The sequence below is a fragment of the Narcine bancroftii genome, chromosome 1 (genome assembly GCF_036971445.1).
Source record: "Narcine bancroftii isolate sNarBan1 chromosome 1, sNarBan1.hap1, whole genome shotgun sequence".
Lineage (NCBI taxonomy): Eukaryota > Metazoa > Chordata > Chondrichthyes > Torpediniformes > Narcinidae > Narcine > Narcine bancroftii.
The window spans coordinates 494192022-494213837 of NC_091469.1; the positions used below are offsets into that span (position 1 = coordinate 494192022).

At 45.6% G+C, this 21816-nt stretch overlaps 1 protein-coding gene and 1 long non-coding RNA gene across 2 annotated transcripts; one reads left to right on the forward strand and one right to left on the reverse strand.

Moving 5' to 3' along the window:
* Positions 1 to 457: 457 nt before the first annotated feature.
* LOC138752016 (zinc finger protein 227-like) lies at positions 458 to 21515 on the reverse strand. Its single transcript, XM_069915173.1, has 3 exons — positions 21429 to 21515; positions 20639 to 20875; positions 458 to 3577 (listed from the first exon to the last, which is right to left on the reverse strand). The coding sequence occupies exon 3, from the start codon at positions 3385 to 3387 to the stop codon at positions 1549 to 1551; it is 1839 nt and encodes a 612-aa protein (XP_069771274.1). The 5' UTR covers positions 3388 to 3577; positions 20639 to 20875; positions 21429 to 21515; the 3' UTR covers positions 458 to 1548.
* Positions 17999 to 20909, forward strand: LOC138752024 (uncharacterized). The gene is made up of 2 exons (XR_011350319.1): positions 17999 to 18157; positions 20667 to 20909. It is a non-coding gene; the product is annotated as an uncharacterized lncRNA (long non-coding RNA).
* Positions 21516 to 21816: the final 301 nt, after the last annotated feature.

The window sequence follows — 21816 nt, forward strand, 5'->3', positions numbered from 1 at the left end:
AAATAGGCCTCAAATGTACCAGTGCCCAGGAAGAGTGTTGTAACCTGCCTTAATGACCATCTCCAAGTGGCACACGTAGCCACAGCGATGAAGTATTTACAGGTACTACGAAAGCTGCTGTTGAAACATCTGACGTCTGAGCAGCGACGTGGATCCATTCTGATTTGCCTTTTGCAGCTGCAGGTCAACGGCAGATTCAATCTCACTGACTTTACACAAAATGCTGGAACACTTGGACAGGAAAGAGGAACAGAATGTTGAATCAATCTCAGTAGAGAGTAGAAATAGTAAGGGGACAAAAATCACTAGTGGGAGTCATCCATCAAAAAACTGCATTACAGTAGCACAGGCGCTGGTCGAGGAGTTTTAATGGACATTCAGGCAGTGACATGCTGTTGGGTGCAGAGATAATGTTGCCCAGAAGGTGATTCAGAAGTCAAAAACAAGGCAAAAGATCTTCCAGTCGCAGCCATTTTTATTCAATGTCCATCAAGGTGCAGGTCAGACAGGGTTTGTCCATACCAGCCAGTCCAGCAAGTACAAAGGGGAAGTGACACAGGAGATCTGATGCAGTGTAGATGAAAAATCTGATGAACAGGTGCAGCAGGTTGACTGGGGATAATACAAACACACAGAGCTAGAGCTGAAAGGAAAATCCCATCGGAACAACAATCTGGACCCCAATCGTCGACCCCACCACAAACTGGAGGGACAACTCCTTGTATTCCATCCCAGGATTCTCCAACCAGACGGCATGAACATTAAGTTTCAATTTCCATTCACCCCCTTTTCTGAGTCTCTCTTTCTCTCATCTTTCTGACTCCTTTCCCCCAGCTCCCCCACACTTCTCCTGTCAGAGGGAACGCTCTGCCCCAGAATGGGGAGTGCAAGATGGGGAGAAGCTCAGGCTACAGGGAAAAATCACCATCAACACAAAAATACTTCAACCTGTGGCCTCTGAAACACCGACCTTTCGGCCCACGTGTCTGTACTGAACAGGAGGCCCAAGTTACACTAAACTGCTGCCTGCACATGACCCACCTCCCTCCATATTCTTGGGTTTGCCTACATTTGGCAGTCCATTCCAGGCACTCTCTGGTCTCTGGGTAAAATATTTGCCCCGAACATTTCCTTTAAACTTCTTTCCTCCCCCCTCACCTTAAACCAGTGGCATAGGTGTTCTGTGGTCAGTAATGGATTAGTTAAGGTGTTACGTGAGTGGAAAAAGGTTGAGAACCACTGCCTTAGACACACATCCTTTGGTGTGTGATGCTTTTACCAAAGGGAAAAGTTGCTGACTGTCCATGGTGAACACCCTCTCCCCATGTAAACACACTGGTGTCCCCACAGACCAGAGAGCTGGTGAACTCCTTCCTGCGAATGGTTTCTCCCGGGTATGAATTCTAGGATGGGCCTGCAAAGAGGAATTGGCAAATCCCTTCCCACACTTGCTGCAAGAAAACGGTCTCTCCTCGGTGTAAAGGCACTGTTGCACCCGCTGTCTGGAGGAGGGAGAGAATTCTGACCTGCACAGAGACCAGTGAAAGGTTAGTCCTGGGTGTGAACTCTCTGGTGCCTCAGCAGGTTAGTGGATTTAACAAATCCCATCCCACACATGGAGCAGGTGAATGGTTTCTCCTCCATGTGAACTCTCTGGTGTAACCGCAGGTTGGAGGACTGAGAGTACCTCTTCCCACACAGAGAGCAGATGAATGGTTTCTCCTTTGTGTGAACTCTCAGGTGATCCTGCAGAGAGGAGGAATGGGCAAATCCCTTTCCACACTTGCTACAAGTAAATGGTTTCTCCCCAGTATGAACTCTCTGGTGCCTCCGTAGGGCAGAGGAAAAAGAGAACTCCTTCCCACACACAGAACAGTTGAAGGGCTTCTCCCCAGTGTGAACCCGCTGGTGTGCCTGTAGGCCAGAGGACTGAGAGAATCCCTTCCCACACAGGGAGCAGGTGAACAGTTTCTCCCCAGTGTGAACCCACTGGTGTGCCTGCAGGCCAGAGGACTGAGAGAATCCCTTCCCACATAGGGAGCAGGTGAACGGTTTCTCCCCAGTGTGAACTCTCTGGTGTGCCCGCAGGCCAGAGTACTGAGAGAACCCCTTCCCACAGAGAGAGCAGGTGAATGGTTTCTCCCCAGTGTGAACTCTCTGGTGTGCCTGCAGGCCAGAGGGCCGAGAGAACCCCTTCCTGCACAGAGAGCAGGTGAACGGCTTCTTCCCAGTGTGAACACTCTGGTGTCTCCGCAGGATGGTGGAATGAGTGAATCTGATCCCGCACAGGGAGCAACTAAATGGTTTCTCCCCAGTGTGAATCCGCTGGTGTGCCTGCAGATTGGAGGACTGAGAGAACCCTTTCCCGCAGAAGGAGCAGGTGAATGGCTTCTTCCCAGTGTGAAGCCACTCATGTGCCTGCAGGTTGGAGGGCCGAGAGAACCCCTTCCCACACAGGGAGCAGGTGAAAGGTTTCTCCCCAGTGTGAACCCGCTGGTGGGCCTGCAGACCAGAAGGCTGGGAGAACCCCTTTCCGCACAGGGAGCAGGTGAATGGTTTCTCCCCAGTGTGAACCCGCTGGTGTGCCTGCAGGCCAGAGGATCGAGAGAATCGCTTCCCGCACAGGGAGCAGGTGAATGGTTTCTCCCCAGTGTGAACCCGCTGGTGTATCCGCAGGTCAGGGGACCGAGAGAATCGCTTCCCGCACTGGGAGCAAGCGAACGGTTTCTCCTCAGTGTGAATTCTCAGGTGTTGTAGCAAGTTGAATGATTGAGAGAACCCCTTCCCACACAGGGAGCAGGTAAATGGTTTCTCCCCGGTGTGAACCCGCTGGTGTGCCTGCAGGTCAGAGGGCCGAGAGAATCGCTTCCCACAAAGGGAGCAGATGAACGGTTTCTCCCCGGTGTGAATTCTCTGGTGCCTCAGCAGGAGAGAGGATGGAGAGAACCCCTTCCTGCACACACAGCATTTAAAGGGTCTCTCCCCACAGTGAATGTTCAGGTGCTGGAGGAGGCTGGAGGACTTCCCACACACATGGCAGATGAATGGACCCTCCCCAGGTGGAACACACCCCTTCCCACCCACGTGGCAGGTGAACAGACCCTTCCCAATGGGAACACACCCACATTCCTCCAGGTCCTTAGAGGCTTGAAAGCTCTTCCTACAGTCAGAGCAGGGGAATGGACTCCCCCTAGTGGGGATACAGTGGTGTTGCAGCAGTGCGTCAGAGCTAGCGAATCCCTCCCCACAGTCGGAACAGGGGAACAGTCTCTCCCCAGGGTGAGCGCAGGGATACGATTCCAGTAAGTCCACAGAAAGCCCCTCCTCATCACACACTTCACTTTGGAATGTTATATCTGCCGTATCACTGGTCACCTGACCCTCCATATCCACTAATTGGCTGAAGTCCAGTTCAAACACTCAGTGGGTGTAGGGATTGTCCGTTAAGTGATCTCCGCTCATAATCCACCGAGAAATCTGGCTGATACTATGGTCCCAAGGAGTCCAGTCGGAGGGTCAGACCACAACGTGGCGTTGTCTGAAGTTTCCTGCCTGGAAACGTGCCACTTTCTTAACCCTGTGAAGACAAGATGGTGGAGTGAGAGGGAGTGAGGCATTCTCCGCAGCCAATGTTCCAGGACGACACACCCTGGACACATGGCCAGCAACACGACAATCCGTGGAGTGTCCTGAACTGTGAAGAGGATCAACACAGACAGGTAGACACATCGAAGGTGTAATTTAGCACAGAGAAACAAGCACGATGGAAAAAAAAGTCAACACATGTTAGAGAGAAGGAACATATTATGAACCCAGGATTTACTGTTCTCTGGGGTCGAGTTCTATGAACAACATTTTAGTAAACACATGATAATGAGAGATATAGCAGGCATTAGTTCACATTTTTGAGCAGAAAGTTCGAAGTAGTTTTTGTTTGGGAGGTCGATGACCACATTATTACCCAGAATCCTTAATGGTCCAGAAACAGCTCTGTCCAAAGAGCCTCAGTAGGGTGCAGATAAACTGCTTCCCCACATCAACTTTTCACTGTGACATTAAAAGGATGTGCATCTTCCAACCTGACCCACCCACAGTCACGTTAGGGACCTGTCACTCAATCACTATCACCCCACGTGACAACGTCAAAGTGTCAATCACGTTCGTTCCCAACTGTTCACGAGGCCCTCACCTCCCTTCATATCCCTATCGCCACTCTTTGACATGCTGGACATGTCTTCCACCGTGAAGACTGGCACAAAACATCTGTTCACTGCCTTGGCCATTTCCTCATTACTCAGTTTCAATCTCCCTTTCTAATCTTCCAACATTTTTTTGCTATCTGTTTTGATATCTTCATAATCCTCTCCCCTTTCCTTATTTCTTGTTGAATTGTCCATTATTGCCGTTTAAAGTTTTCCCAATCCTTTAGTTTCCCACTACTCTTGGCTACTTTGTACACATGAGCTTTTAATTTTATACTTTCCTTCATTTCCTTAGATAACCAAGGCTGACGCTTCCCTCTCTTTCTGCCCTTAGTTAACAGGAAGATATCTTTCTTGAGCATTGTGAAAATCTTCCACTGTTGCTCAACTGTTCTGCCCACTAGCCTGTGCTCCCAGTCCACGCTGACCAATTCCTCCCTCATCCTGTTGTAGTCTCCCCTGTTCAAGCATGATACAATAGTTTTAGATCTAATGATTGCACCCTCCATCTGCATGAGAAATTCAATCATACTAAGATCGCTTTTTCCAAGCGGTCCCTAACGACTAGATCATTAATTGCACCGATCTCATTGCACAATCCTCGATCGAAAACGGCATTCTCCCTTGTTGGTTCCTTAACATGCTGCTCAAGATCAGTTATCACGGATGCATTCAATGAAGTCATCCTCCAGACTCCCTCGACCAACTTGATTTTCCCAATCTACGTGGAAGTTAGTCCCCCACGACAACTGCCATTCCGTTCTTACGTGCCTCAACTCTCTCTGGGCTAATTGCCTGTGCCACTGTATTATTTGGTGGGCAATAGACAACTCCCACAGTGATTTTTTTTTCTCCCTTTACTATTCTTAACCTCTACCCAGATGGACTCAACCTTCTGCTCCTTAGATCTTGTATCATCTCTCACTATTGCCCTGATCTCATCCTTGATTAAGAGCATCACCCCACCACCTTTACCATCCTGTCTATGTTTTTGTACCTAATACCTTGAATATTTAATTCCAATCATGTCCACCTTGCAACCGTGTTTCTGTGAGGCCACTAAATTATATGCCTGGGGACTGATTTGGGCCTCATTCACAACCTTGTTTCTAATACTACGGGCATTCAGATAAGGGACCTGCCTGCTCATTGCCCTTTTAGAATTGGCATCTTTTGTTTTTGACCTTTCTGCCTCTATTTTTCTTTTCCTCTTTCCTAACTCTGGTTCTGTACCATCTTCCTCATTTATCTTTGTAGGTTCCCATCCCCCTGCCCCATTAGTTTAAATCTCCCGAGGACATTGATCCTGACCCTGCCCAGATGTAGACCTTACGGTTTGTACTGGTCCCATCTGCCCCAAAAAACTGAAACCCTCCCTCCTGGACCACTGTTCAAGCCACATATTCATTCTAACTACCCTCTAGTTCTACTCTGACTAGCTCATGGCACCGATGAAAATCCTGAGATTATTACTTTTGAGGTCCTGAAAAAACACACAAATGCTGGAGAAACTCAGCAGGTCAAACAGTGCCTTCATATAGCAAAGATGAAGATACAGAACCAACGTTTCTGGCTTGAGCCCTTCATTAAGGTGTGGAGAGCATGAGAGATGTCCAAACAAAAGGGGGAAGGGGGGTAGGGGGGTGGTGAGAGTGGGAGATGATAGGTGGAGAAGGAGGAGAAACACCACGGCGGGGGTGGGGGAAGGGGAGGAGTTTAGGCTAGGTGGAGAGGGAAAGGAAGAAGGAACTGGAATAACTAGTTAAAGGGTGGTGGAAGGGGGAAGACAAGCTGATTAATGGAACGCAGTGAACTCAATGTTCATGCCCTGGAGTTGGAGGGGGCCCAGATGAAATTGAGATGTTGTTCCTCCAATCTGCGGGTGGTCAGGGTGGGGTAGTGTGAAAGGCCATGAGGTCCTACTCCTTAACCTATCTCCTAGCCCCTAAATTCAGCTTCTTGCATGTCATCCCACTTTCTTCCTATCTCTTTGGTACCAATATGGACCATAGCAGCCAGCTGTTCACCCTCCCCTTTCAGAATGTCCAGCAGCCGCTGAGACATCCCTGACCCTTGCACCTGGGAGACAAAACACCATCCGGGAGTCTCGTTTGGGGCCACAGAAGCTCCTGTCAGTTCCCTTATAACTATTGCCCTACCACTCTTTTTCCCTCCCTCTTATACAGCAGAGCCACTCACTGTGCCATGATCCTGGCTACTGCTGCCTTCTCCTGATGGGCCATCTCCCTCAACAATATCCAAAGTGGCATATCTGTTTTGGAGGGTGACGACCACAGGAGACTCCTGCACTCCTTACCTGTTACTGCTCTTGCTGATGGTCACCCAGTCCCTATCTTTCTCTACTGTGGAGTGACCAAGTTGTTGGGTTTTTGGGAATGGTAGGGTAATATAGAAAGTTCTATAAAACTTTTGCTGACATCTCCTTTCCTTTGACTAACCTTCTGAAGAAGAGTGAAAAGTTTGTTTGAACAGAACTTTGTCAGGAAGCATTTGATAAACTGAAAGCCATTTTATGTCACCAGCCTGTACTTGTCACTGTCTTTGAGAAGCCATTTTCTTTAAGCAGTCGATGTAAATGATGAAGCTGCAGGAGCGGAATTATTACACTAGAATGGCTGTGATGATATTGACCTTCCAATGGTTTACTTATCCAAGAAAGTCAATGAACAGCAAAAGAATTTCTCTACCAGACAGAAAGAAGTGTTCTCCCTTGCAGAGGCTTTGCAGCATTTTGACATTTTCATCTGCACAGCTCAGGGACCAAGTGTTGTGTTTACTGACCCATAATCCCTTGATGTTCTTGAGAAAAATGAAAAACAAAGGTGATCATTAAACTGGAGTCTAATTCTGCAGGATTAGGATTTAATGATATCTCAATATTAAAGGCAAGGATAAAGCAATTGTTAGTTGCCTTTCAAGACGTTGTTTGCAATATTACTAAAAAACGTTTTATTTGTTTGTATTTATATTAAGCAACAACAGAGAATGTGGTATTTCCCAACATGTAGGCTGCAGTTAAGTTTTCTTGATTGGTGGGAGGTGTTATGAGCTCCCATTTAATTTCAGTGTCATTTTAAGGGTTAACAAATCGAGCTGCACCAACCGTTCCCAGCTTTGGAGAGTCTGGGGTGGCCACAAACTCGTACAGGATGCAACAAATTCACTACTTTGAAGAGGAGCGAGGAAATGTGATGCTTTCCCAGCAACACAGGTGGAGAAAGTTATGTAAATGAAATACATTATGGGAACAGGCACTGTGATTGGCAACCCTCTTATAAACCGTGCTGCAGTGACTGTGTGGTGATGGATAATTTGGCTGATTCTCCCCGTCAGGGAAATGATTGAACCACACCGTGACCAAAGGAAAAGTCATTTTGAAGGGGAATTATCGAACTCCACCCTGACTAAAGGAAAGGTTGTTTTGATAGACCTGTATTTGGGTTTTGGAAGCAGAAGAATGACTGCAGTGAATTGTGCCCATTGTGATGGTCATTTTGACTGACCAGTGCCTGGGTTCTGGAAGCATTGTGAAAGTCACTCATTTTGTTTCTCCTACACAAGGAAAAGGGAAGTTCTGACAACCATCCATGTGAAAGGACATTTTTCTGGAAACAACTCAACAAGGATTTGTGAGTTTTTGGCAGTCTGGTCACTCAGTCTCTCTCACCTTCTTCATGATTACTTCTGTGCAACAGTTTAAAAGCCTGGGTTTCAACAGTGAATTTCTAAGATTGACTTTGGAATAACTTTCCAGAATTGTGCCTAAGCTGTAATGGTTTGGGTATCCACACACACACACACACACACACACACACAAACACATACAAGTATATTCACTCATAGTTGGGCTTAGGTTACTTAATGTGTTATAGTATTAGTAGTTATAAGTAAATACTGTACAACTCTGAGACTGTATGGAAAGTGAAAGTCAGTGGCTTGTGGTCAGTGAACACCCTGAATTGCTGGCCTTTCAAAAAGTAACGGTGATCTCTTACTGCCAGGTTCAGCGCTAACAGCTCCCAGTAGAAAAACGCTGTATTTGAGTTCTGGGGAGTGGAAGTGTCTGCTGAAAAAGGCGAAGGTGACCCTCGATGAGTTGTTCTAGCAGGCCCCCTACCACTATGTCAACAGTTAGAGCGGTAGGTGCCTCCAGACTGGGGTGGACCAGAAGGGTGCTATTGGCTAGCGCATCTTTGGCCCTCTGGATGCCCTAGAGGATTCCTCGTCCTAATGTCTTTTGCCTTGCTGGTCATTAGCACAAAGAGGAGTCTCATGATGGATGCTGCTGCTGGTGGTATGAACTGGAGTCAAAAGTTTATTATACTGGTGAATTCCTGCAGCCCTTTCACTGTGCATGGCTTAGCGAAGGTTTGAACCGCCTCAACCTTCTTAGGGAGGGGTGTGAACCAGTGCTTGTTAATTCAGCGCCCTCGGAAAGTCCAAAAAGAAGCCATCTTATCAAGGGTCTTTTACTTCACAGCAAATGGATGGCCCGAGGCCGAAATGATATCGGAAGAAATAAAACCCTATTATACAAGGCACCATGAAATATTGATTGAGGAAGGTTGTTTATTGTGGGGAACCAGGCCAATCAGATCTCCACAACAATCACCCAGGGATGGTTCAAATGAAGGCACTGGCACGTATGCATGTCTGGTGGTCCTCAAATGACATTAATATTGAACAAATGGTAAGGAGATGAAGCATTTGCCAAGATATGCAACCCAAAGCCCCTCAAGCTGAGGCTAACCCTTGCAAATGGTCCTCACGACCACGAAATAGGACTCATATTGATTTCACTGGTCCTTTTATGGGAGAAAACTTCCTTATTGATGTAGATGCATAATCAAAATGGCCAGTAATGTCACACATGATAAAAACAACAACAGACCAGAGAATTGAAAGACTACGAAGTATATTTGCATCATATGGATTGCCGATTGAACTAGTTTCTGATAATGGACCACGGTTTGTATTGGAGGCTTTTAATGAATTCCAACACAATAACAACATGACACGTCTTGTCAGCACCCGACCACCCAAGCTCAAATGGGGAAGCAGAACATTTTGTACAAACCTTCAAAAGGGCAATAAGACTAAGAAACAGGTAAATGCATCATGGGACTCCAAAATTGCATATTTTCTGTTTTTGTTGAACTATAAAAACACATCTCAATCTACTACCAAGAGAACACCAGCTGAATTGATGTTTGGGGGATGTAACCTAAGAACAAGACTTTCTACAGTACACCCAAACATTGGCTGTCAAATGAAACAATCAACATCTCCCAGTAAACCTACTAGGTCTCTAGAAGTGAGAGACTGCCGGGGTCTATTGGTGAGAAGAGTTATCCTTAAAAATGGAGTCCTTGTTCTTACTTTATACTGGTGAAAACTAAAATATGGAAATAGCACATATATAACAGTTTATGGCATGGAAACAGGCCATCTCGGCCTTTCAAGTCCATGCTAGTTCACTCAAACAACTCCGCTAGATCCCCCCACCTAGTCTCTGCCCATAACCCTCCAACCCCCTCTTATCCATGTATATATCCAGCCTCCTTTTAAATGAAAGAATTGACTCTGCCTCAACTATTTCCTCCGGAAGATTATTCCATTCAGCCACCACTCTCTGAGTGAAGAAACATCTTCGAATGTTTCTCCGAAAATTTTGCCTCCTTACCCTCAACTCGTGTCCTCTTGTTTCAACCTCCCCTGCTCTCAGGGGGAAGAGTCTACTTGCATCTAGTCTATCTATTCCATTCATAATTTTAAACACCTCTATCAAATCCCCTCTCAACCATCTACGTTCCAATGAATAAAGACCTAACCTCTTCAATCTTTCTATGTACTCAAGGTATTTTAAGCCAATTGAGAGCAGTGGATGATCCCAGGGTCACGCCCACTACTCACATACAATAACCATACAACCATATAACCACTGACAGCACAGAACAGGCCAGTTCAGCCATACTAGTCCATGCCGTAGCAAATCCCCACCCTCTTAGTCCCACTGACCAGCACCTGGTCCATACCCCTCTAGTCCCCTCCTATCCATGTAACGATCCAGTCTTTCCTTAAATGTAACCAATGATCCCGCCTCGACCACATCTGCCGGAAGCTCATTCCACATCCCCACCACCCTTTGTGTAAAGAAATTTCCCCTCATGTTCCCCTTATAATTTTCCCCCTTCAATCTTAAACCATGCCCTCTAGTTTGAATCTCCCCCTTTCTTAATTGAAAAAGCCTATCCACATTTACTCTGTCTGTCCCTTTTAAAATCTTAAACACCTCTATCAAGTCCCCTCTCAACTTCCCTGTACAACCTTTCCCTGTAACTCAGACCCTGAAATCCTGTCAACATTCTCGTGAACCTTCTCTGCACTCTCTCTATTTGGTTTATATCTTTCCTATAATTTGGTGACCAAAACTGTACACAGTACTCCAAATTTGCCCTCACCAAATGCCTTGTACAATTTCATCATAACCTCCCTACTCTTGAATTCAATACTCCGATTTATGAAGGCCAACATTCCAAATGCCTTCTTCACACCATCTTCCTGAGTATCAGCCTTGAGGGTACTATTTACCATAACTCCTAAATCCCTTTGTTGCTCTGCACTCTTCAATTGTCTACCATTCAATGTATATGACCTATTTAAATTTGCCTTTCCAAAATGTAGCACCTCACATTTATCTGTATTAAATTCCATCAGCCATTTCTCAGCCCACACCTCCAGCCTTCCTAAATCATCTTTTAATCTACGGTAATCTACCTCACTGTCCACAACACCAGCAATCTTTGTGTCATCCGCAAACTTGCTTATCCAATTCTCCACCCCTACATCCAGATCGTTAATATATATAACAAATAATAGTGGACCCAGGACCGATCCCTGAGGAACTCCACTAGTCACCGACCTCCAATTGGACAAACAATTTTCTACCACTACTCTCTGACACCTCCCATCCAACCACTGCTGAATCCATTTCACTACCTCTTTATTTATACCTAATGCCTCCACCTTTTTTCCTAACCTCCTGTGGGGAACTTTGACAAAAGCTTTACTAAAGTCCAAATAGACAACATCCACAGCTTTCCCTTCATCAACCTTTTTTGTAACCCCCTCGAAGAACTCAATCAGGTTTGTCAAGCATGACCTACCCCTGACAAAAACATGCTGATTACTCCCTATCAATCCCTGTACCTCCAAAAATTTGTAAATAGCATCCCTCAGAACACTTTCCATCAACTTGCCCACCACAGACGTCAGACTTACAGGCCTATAATTCCCAGGTTTGCATTTGGACCCTTTCTTAAACAGAGGAACCACATGCGCCACCCTCCAATCCTTTGGCACCACCCCCGTGGCCAGTGACATCCTAAATATCTCTGTTAATGGCCCCACTAACTGTCCACTAGTCTCCCTGAGTGTCCTAGGGAATATTTTGTCCGGTCCGGGAGATTTATCCACCTTTATCTTTTTTAACACCGCCATCACTACATCCTCGGTTATCCTTATATGCTTCATGACCTCCCCACTATTTTTCTTGACTTCAACTGGTTCAACATTTTTTTCCCTAGTGAATACCGAGGCAAAGAAATCATTCAAAATTTCCCCCATTTCCTCAGACTTCTCACTCAGCCTACCCTCGCTATCTACAAGGGGTCCACTTTTTATCTCTCACTAATCTTTTACTTTTAATGTACTTATAGAAACCCTTTGGATTTATTTCTACTCTGTCAACCAAAGCCTCTTCATGCCTTTTTTTGGCCTTTCTAATTTCTTTAAGATTCCTTCTACACTCCTTGTAGTCCTCCTTCAACTTCTCAGCTCCCTGCTCTTTATACCTCTTGTACACCTCCCTTTTTCTCATAACCAAATTTCCAATATTCCTCGAAAACCAAGACTCCCTATGACTTCCAGCCTTTCCTTTGATCCACACTGGGACATAACTATTCTGAACCCTCAAAATTTATTTTTTGAATATCCTCCATTTTTCATTAACATCCTTACCTGAAAATATCCTGTCCCACTCAATACTCCCCAAATCCCTTCTTATTCCTTTGAAATTTGCTCTTTTCCAATCCAGAAGCTCAACTTTAGGCCCCTCCTTGCTCTTCCCTAAAACTACCCTAAAACTAACAGAATTATGATCACTAGACCCAATTGGTTCTCCAACATTAATGTCCGTTACCTGACCTAGCTCATTCCCTAACTGATTTAGAAAAACAATCCTGAGCACATTTAACGAACTCCAGCCCATCCAGCCCTCTAACCGTATGGGTATCCCAATCAATCACGACATAGGAACATAGAAAAATAGGTGCAGGAGTAGGCCATTTTGCCCTTCAAGCCCACACCGCCATTCAATATGATCATGGCTGATCAGTACCCAGTTCCTGCCTTCTCCCCATACCCCTTGATCCCCTTAGCCACAAGGGCCAAATCTAACCTACTCTTAAATATTGACAAGGAACTGACCTCAACTACTTCCTGTGGCATAGAATTCCACAGATCTACCACCCTCTGAGAGAAGAAATTTTTCCTCATCTCAGTCCAAAAAACTTTATCCTTCTCCTTTAACTGTGACCCCTGGTTCTGTTTTTTCCCACCATTGGAAGCAGCCTACCTCCGTCTAGTTTGTCTAAACCCTTCAGAATTTTATATGTTTCTATAAGATCCCCCCTCAATCTTCTAAATTCCAGAGAATATAAGCCTAGTCTATCCAATCTTTCTTCATATGCAAGTCCTTCCATCCCTGGTATCAGTCTAGTGAATCTTCTCTGCACCCCCTCCATGGCTAGGATGTCCTTCCTCAGATAAGGTGACCAAAACTGCACGCAATACTGCAGGTGTGGTCTCACCAAGGCCATGTACAACTGTAGCAGGATCCCTGTACTTCTGTACTCCAATCCTCTTGCTATGAACGCCAACATACCATTCACCTTCCTCACCGCCTGCTGTATCTGCACGCCCACTTTCAATGACTGGTGCGCAGCAACACAGTCTCTCTGCATCTCCCCTTTTCCTAAACAGATACCATTTAGATAATAGTCCTCTTTCCAGTTCTTACCTCCAAAATGGATAGCCTCGCATTTATCCACATTATATTGGATCTGCCACATCTTGGCCCACTCCCCTAACTTGTCCAAATCCTCCTAGCATCCTCAACACAGCCAACCCTGCTACCCAACTTCGTGTCATCTGCAAATTTTGAGATATTGCTATCTATTCCCACATCTAAGTCGTTGATATATATTATAATCAACTATGGCCTAAGCACGGAGCCCTGCGGTCCCCTGCTAGTCACTGACTGCCATCTGAAAAGAACCCATTTATACCTACTCTTTGCTTCCTGTCCCTCAACCGATTCTCTATCCACCTTAATACCATACCTCCTATACCATGCTTTTTAAGTTTGTACGCTAATCTTCAGTGCCGAACCTTATCAAATGCCCGACTAAAGTCCAGATATACCACATCCACTGATTTTCCCCCTCTCCACTCTACTGGTTACATCCTCAAAAAACTCTATTAGATTCGTCAGACATGATTGTCCCTCCACAAAACCATGCTGACTCTGTGTAATGATACCACTACTCTCCAAATGTACTGCAATTGCATCTTTAATATCCGATTCTAGCACCTTTCCTACGACCGATGTCAGGCTAACTGGTCTGTAGTTTCCAGGTTTTTCTCTCCCTCCTGCCTTAAAGAGTGGGGTTACGTTGGCCTTCCTCCAATCCTCAGGAACTAATCCAGGAACTAATCCAGTATCTGAGGAGGTTTGAAAAATTATCACTGATGCATCCACTATTTCCTGGGCTACTTCCTTCAGCACTTTTGAATGCAGACTGTCCGGCCCTGGGGATTTATCCGCCTTTAATCCCTGCAATTTAACTAATACAACCTCTTGACTTACAATTATTTCCTTTATTCCCTCCCTCACATTAGGTCCCCGATCCTCAACAATTTCCTGAAGATTAGTTATGTCTTCCTTGGTGAAGACAGAACTAACGTAGTCATTCAGACAGTCTGCCATACCCTTGTTCCCCATGATTAACTCACCCGTTTCTGTCCGCAACAGACCCACATTTGTCTTAACCAACCTCTTTTTCTTAACGTATCTATAAAAACTCTTACAATCATTTTCTATGTTCCCTGCCAGCTTCCTCTCATATTCTCGTTTACCTTTCCTAATTTATCCTTTTGTCCTCTTCTGCGGAATTTCTCCCAATCATCAGGAATATCATTTTTTCTGGCCAGTTTATATGCTGCTTCTTTGGATTTGATCTTCTCTCTGATTTTCCTTGTTAGTCATGGACTTGCTTCCCTCCTTCATTTATTCTTTCTACAAACTGGGATGTACATCTGTTGTACTTGCTCCACTCTATCCTTAAACGATGGCCGTTGCATTTCTACCGTTAGTCCTTTACGTACCATTTGCCAATCTATTTTAGCCAGTTCACATCTCATACCATCAGTTACCCCTCTTCAAATTCAGAACCTTTGTATCTGAATCAACTCTGTCACATTCCATTCTAATGAAGAATTCCACCCTATTGTGATCACTCTTGCCCAAGGAGTTCCTCACTACAAGATTGCTAATTAACCCTTCTCCATTACTCATTACCCAGTCTAGAATGGCCTGTTCCCTCGTCGGTTCCTCGACATGCTGATTTAGAAAAAAATCCCGCATGCCTTCTAAGAAATCCTCTTCCTCCTTACCCTTGCCATTTTGGTTCACCCAATCTACATGTAGAATAAAGTCACCCATTCTCACTCCTGTCCCTTTGTTCAACGCATTACCAATTTCCTTCCTAATCCCCTCCCTAACCTCACTGCTACTGTTAGGTGGCATGTATACAACACCCATTAGCGTCTTCTTCCCTTTCGAGTTTTGCAGCTGTATCCACATCGATTCCACATCTTCCAAGCTAATGTCATTCCTTTTTATTGCATTTACCTCTTCCCTAACCAACAATGCTACCCCACCTCCTTTTCCATTCCGTTTATCCCTCCTGAATGTCGAGTAACCCTGAATGTTCAGCTCCCAGTCACAGTCCCCCTGAAGCCACGTCTCTGTGATCCCAACTATATCATAGTCATTAATAGCTATCTCCACATCCAATTCCTCCACTTTATTACGAATGCTCCTTGCATTGAGACACAAGGCCTTCAGACTTAGTTTAGCCACATTCTTAACCCTTTTACCATTATGTAAATAAGTATCTCTTTTTGATATTTTCCCCGGTCTTACCTGCCCGTTACTATTGCTTTACACCTTGCCACCCTTTGCTTCTATCATCTTTTTACACCCCTCTGACTCTCTGGACTGGTTCCCATTCCCCTGCCACATTAGTTTAAACCTTCCCCAACAGCGCTAGCAAACAAACCCCCAAGGACATTGGTCCCGGCCCTGCCCAGATGCAGCCCGTCCTGTCTGTACAAGTCCCATCTGCCCCAGAACTGATTCCAATGTTCCAAGAATCTGAAATCTTTCCTCCTACACCACCTTTCAAGCCACAAATTCATTCCAGCTATCTTGTTGTTCCTATTTGTGGTACGGGTAACAATCCTACTCCTCAATTTACTTCCTAACACCCTAAATTCATCTTGTGGACCTCATCCTTTTTTTTCCAATATCATTGGTACTGATATGGACCACGACAACTGGCTGTTCACCCTCCCCTTCCAGAATGTCCTCTAGCCGCTCCAAGACATCTGTGACCCTTGCACCCGGGAGGCAACATACCATCCAGGAGTCTCGTTTGCAGCCACAGAAACTCCTGTCTATTCCCTTAAAATTGAATCCCTTATGACTATTGCCCTACCACTCTTTTTCCTGCCCTCTCTCATAGTAGAGCCACTCACGGTGCCATAATCTTGGCTACTGCTGCCTTCTCCTAGTGGGCCATCTCCTCCAACAATATCCAAAACGGCATATCTGTTCTGCAGGGAGATGATCGCAGGGGACTCCTGCACTACCTTCCTTGTACTTTTCTTACTGCTGGTCACCCAGTCCCTATCCTTCTCTACCCTTGGAAACTGCAGTGTGACCAACTCACTAAAGGTGCTATCCAGCAGCATCTCAGCATCCTGGATGCTCCAAAGTGAGTCCATTCGCAGCTCTAGTGCTGACACGCAGTCAATCAGGAGCTGCAGCTGGACACACTTCCTGCATACATAGTCCCTAGGGACATTGACAGTATCCCTGAGCTCCCACACAGCACAGGAGGAGCAGGTCACAGGTCTGAGCTCACCTTCTCTACCTGAATCAAACTCTTTGTGTCTAAATAAAATTAAATGAAAAGAATGGAAAAACTCCCCCTCTATTATTTCTTACCTGTGCCTCCACCTCTGTGTCGAAGCCTCTCAAGTCAAAGCCTCAGGTGTCCCATTCCTTCATCGGGCTGCTCCTCGCTGGCCACTCCCTATTCCTCCCCATCTATTTATTGGCCCTCTAAACAATCATCCAATTAATCATTTAATTTTTAATTGATTAATTAGCCAATTTACCTGTTGCCTCCTCTCCCGACTGTTTGACTAGGCCCCGGTAAGTGCCCTTTTATATGCCTTACCTTCCCAACACCCTCTCTCTTCACTCCTCCAACGGTCACCCTGATTCCTTTCCCCTCCTGATGTGATCAACAAGCCCCCAGATAAGTGCCTTGAAAAATACTCCTTACCTTCCCACCTCTTTACTCATCTCCCAACTTTTAGGCCCCCAGAAAGTGCCTTTAGTAAATACTTCTTACCTTCTCCCCTCTTCTTTCCTCTGTCACCTCCTCTCCCTGATGAGATTCCAGAACCTACTGTTGACATTCCAGAAATAACTTCAGAAAATGAGTCTCCTTCAATATTGACTGCTCAACCAAGCATCCCTCAACTGTGCAGCCCTATGGTTCCAAAGAGCAGCCCTACACTACGTCCCACCAACAGCTCAGTCCTGTTCAAAGTCGCAATGAGGTATGCCAAAGACAGTTCACCATCCTTACCAGCAAGGGAGGAGTCACCCCAGAATGCAAATACTTTCTAGAAAAGTCAGGAAGTACCCCGACACTTTCTACCTCTCTAAGACGATCCGAGAGAGAGAGGTCCTCCAGAATGACTGAAGGACTATGTGCAGTGACCGGCCAGTCTAGCCTCTCATTTTTATGCTATTCTGTAATTGTAATCCCCCATCATTCGTCTAGGGGCACAACGTAGTTAATAGTCTAAGTGTTACTTTCACAAAGCATTTATTTAATGGTGATGATGTTGTCACTCGTGTATACTGTGCACTGGGGAACCATCTTCAATTCTATTAAACCACTAAAGAAGCTTCATGTCTCTGTGTACTTATGGATTACTATATTATGAATACATAACAACAGGGGAGAGGGCAGACGGTTTCTCTCTGACAGGAGTACTTGCTGGGCTGGCTGGTGCACTGTCTGACCTGTACCTTGATGGTCAATGAATTAAAATGGCTGTGACCGGTACATTTTGGCCTCGTTCTTGACTTCCAAAGCACTTTCTGGATGACGTTACCTCCCACCCAACAGCATGCCATTGCCTGAATGTCCTTTAAAACACCTCCACCAATAGCCTGAACTCCTCCCCATCTCATTCGCCCCACACGATTATTTGGGCTTCTGCTCTCTTTCCCTGCTATTCTGAGCGTGGGGATCCTGCCGTCTATTGCCTTCCACGGATGCTGTCTGACCTGCTAAGTTGCTCCAGCATTTTGCACCTCCTGCTGAGGTGACTGTGGGGGTGACCTCTGACCCAGTGCCTGCATGGCTGGGCTTTTGTGATGAGATCATAAACCAGCCAGGAAATGTCAGCATCGTTCACTGCACGATGAGACTTCGCTGTGCAAGTCCCCTTTGGTTTGTGAAACTGATCAAGTTTAAAACTTGATGCTGCAACCTCTGGATTTTCAGGTGATGAGGGTGTGCAGATGCTGGGGTCTAATGCAGGACACAAGATACATTTAAATTTTTAAATATAAATTTTACAATTAAATACAGCACTGTTACAGGCCATTTTGGCCCATGAGCCCGTGCTCCCCAATTGACCTACAACCTCTGGTACGTTTCAAACAGTGGGAGGAAACCGATGCAATGCACATTAGTGCTGGAGAAACCCAGCAGACACACAGCAGCCTCGGGAAGTGAAAGGCAGTCGATGCTTTGGATTTGGGCCCTTTTTCAGGAATGTGGAAAATAGGCAGTCACCTGAAGGAAAAGGAGGGAAGGGCAGGGGAGCAGCACAGGGTCACTGGTCAAAGGTCATAGGTGGGTACAGGTGGGAGGGGAGGAGAGAAAGAGCTGAGAAGTGACAGGGAGAGGGCAGAGGGTTTCTCTCTAACAGGAGTACTTACTGGTGTGATGCAATATTTGGGAATGTTTTTGGGAGATAAATTGGTAAAATTAGAGTAGGTTACATACACACACATTTTAAAACAGATCTTATTTGAAATACTGAAGAATTCATATTCAGTGACTTTACAGAAACTATGGAGAATGCGAGGCATGTTTCACAAGTAGGTGCTAATTGAAATGATGTCATGAAATGAATGGACTGGAGTTAGGTCATCTGTTTTAAACATTTCTGACCTCTCTGCAAAGTGCTCACTCAAAGGTCATTGAGAGGTTTGTTTACCTAAAACAATTTCCTCCTATTGTTTACTGGAGAAGGAGGGGGTTTTGCAAGAGAGAGAGAAAAGGACATGTGGCTAACAGTTGAAATCTCAGATGGAGAGAGAGAGACAGCTGAACAGTGTCAGCAGGAAAAGCTTGTTGGAACTAAAACAGAAGCTCCAGGGTGGCGGATGGCTGGAAGTGCTATCTGTCTGATGTTTCTCTTGGAATAAGTGGAACAGAAAGGAATTCTGTGATAGTCTGAAAGAAAGAGGTCATCATCTGGAGAACCCTGATGGGGCAAGTTTCATCAGCAAGACATTGAGGTGATTAAGTGAGATTGAACTGTGAACCAAAGAACTTTTCTTAAATTTACACACACATTACATACACGTGCGCTTAGAATTAGAAGGGGGTTGAGTTGGGTAGTTAAGTTAATAGTGATAAGTTAAAATTTGATTCTGTTTTCATGTTTAAAAATAAGTAATTACTTGTCATGGTGAATATCTATTGGTGCTAGGTTTTGGAGTCCTTTGGGCTCGTAACACTGGGCTGGCTGGTTAAAAACCCTGTCTGACCTGTATCTTAATGGACATTGAATTAAAATGGTTGTGACTGGAAGATTTTGGCCTTGTTCATGACTTCTGAAGCACCTTCTGAGCGACATTATCTCTAGTCCCAACAACACACAGCAGGGAAACCACGAGGACATCGTGGAGATTGGGCAATTCGATTATCGCCAGTCTGATCAAAATCGCTTCCCTCAAACAACATCAATAAGCCATATAACCATATAACAGTTTACAGTGCGGAAACAGGCCATATCGGCCCTTCGAGTTCGTGCCGGTTCACTTGAACAACTCCACCAGCTGCCCCCTCCCACTCTCCGCACATAACCCTCCAACCCCCTCATATCCATGGATACATCCAACCTTCTCTTAAATGACAGAAAGGACTCTGCTGCAACTATCTCCTCTGGAAGATCATTCCATTCTGCCACCACTCTGAGTGAAAAAGCCACCTCTAACATTTCTCCTAAAGTTTTGCCCCCTTACCCTTAACTCATGCCCTCTTCTTCCAACCTTCCCTGCCTTCAGGGGAAAGAGTCTACTCATGTCTAGTCTATCTATTCCCTTCATAATTTTAAATACCTCTATCAAATCCCCTCTCAGCCTTCTACATTCCAATGAATAAAGTCCCAGTCTCCTTAATCTTTCTCTGTACTCTAGATGTTGTAAGCCAGGCAACATCCTTGTAAATCTTTTCTGCACCCTCTTCTCCTTATCTATATCCTTTCTATAATTTGGAGACCAGAACTGAACACAATACTCCAAACCTGGCCTCACTCATGCCGATCTTTCCTGCCAGGATGGACCGGTTCTTTCTTTCTTGTGCTTTTCCTTTCCAGATTTTTCCACTTTGTCAACAAGCTCACATGGCTTATTCCCCCCCCCACCAACACAGGCCATACTTTTTCACTCAGTTAGTCAGCGCTGCCCTTAATCTTATCTCTGGTTTCTCTGTCTCCTCATCACACATTATTTCGCTGGATTCTCCTGGCTGCCTCGCCAAATTTCTCCAGATCAGGATCTGGACCGTCTCCTCTTTAATCTAATAACTGCACGACACCCACTGGCCAGTTATCCCCACTCTGAATAGACCAAGTCCTCAGTTCAAATCCCCAAATAGCCCGAGTCCCGCCTCACTGTCCAATTCCCAAATAGACTGAGTTGAGAACTGACTGAATATCCCGAACTCGCTGCCCAATTAAAACATACTAACCTCATGCAATCCATATTCGTTCCTGCAGATCCTTTAATGGATCAAGGCAATCCGGTCAACCTTGGGCAAGGGCCTGGACTACCGGGGATCGATGGTGGGAAGTCAAGGTAAATTTACACTGGGGGCCCTATCTCCCTCTGTTGCTCTGACACCAGCTCAGCCACTTATTCAGCCCAAACTTGATCTGCGATTCTTATCTTGGGATCCTGTCGACTACGCCAAACGTTGAAGGTGGACCTGAAACAAACATGAATAAAGCTGCAGAAACAAACTTTTAAAGTCTTTGCAAAGTAGAAGTGAGTAGGATGTTTCCATTTAGATTGGGAGAGATAAATACGAGAGGTCATTGCTTTAGCCTGAAAGGGGAGACGTACAAGGGGAACAGGAGGGGAAAGTTCTTCACTCAGAGAGCAGTAAGAGTGTGCAATGAGCTTCATCGGATGTAGTGAATGCAGATTCAAATTTCAGTTTTAAAAATAAATTGGATAAATACATGGATAGGAGAGGTCTGGAGGGTTATGGAATGAGACCAGGTCAGTGGGACTAGCTAGTTTTATTGGTCAGCACAGTCTGGAAGGGTTGAATGGCCTGTTTTTCTGGGCTGTAATGTTCAATGGTTCTAAGGCTGTTACAGCATGAAAACACAGCCAACTAACTAGAAAGGAGCGACTCATGTTTAACCAAATCACAGAATTTATAGTTTCTCATCTCTTGTTTCTGGACCATTTGAAGGAACACCTCGTATCCCTTAAAATTCTCTCAGAACTCCACCAGATAAGGAGATCCTTACCATCTCCCCAGCTGCAGAACAAGTCAGGAACATGGCCACTAATGCATCCTCCCCGTGTTCCTTCTAGTCCCCATTTTAAACTTATACCTTCATTCTATTCTGAAATCTCCTTTCTCAGTTTGATGACCTATGGACAACCCCCACCAGTGCCCTGTGACCAGCCCCCACAAAGGCCCTATGACCAGCCCCATCAGGGCCCTATGACCTTTGACCAGCCACCCCCCAGGGACTGTGACCTGTGGACAACCCCCCCCAGGGCCCTGTGACCAGTGGACAACCCCCCCCCCCCCCGGGCCCTGTGACCATTCTCCCCCCCCTAAGGGCCCTGTGACCAGTGGACAACCCCCCCCCCCGGGCCCTGTGACCATTCTCCCCCCCCTAAGGGCCC

What these genes read in the sequence shown, in the direction of transcription:
- LOC138752016 (XM_069915173.1), bottom strand. Translation starts at nt 3,387, where the DNA reads ATGGAGGGTCAGGTGACCAGTGATACGGCAGATATAACATTCCAAAGT.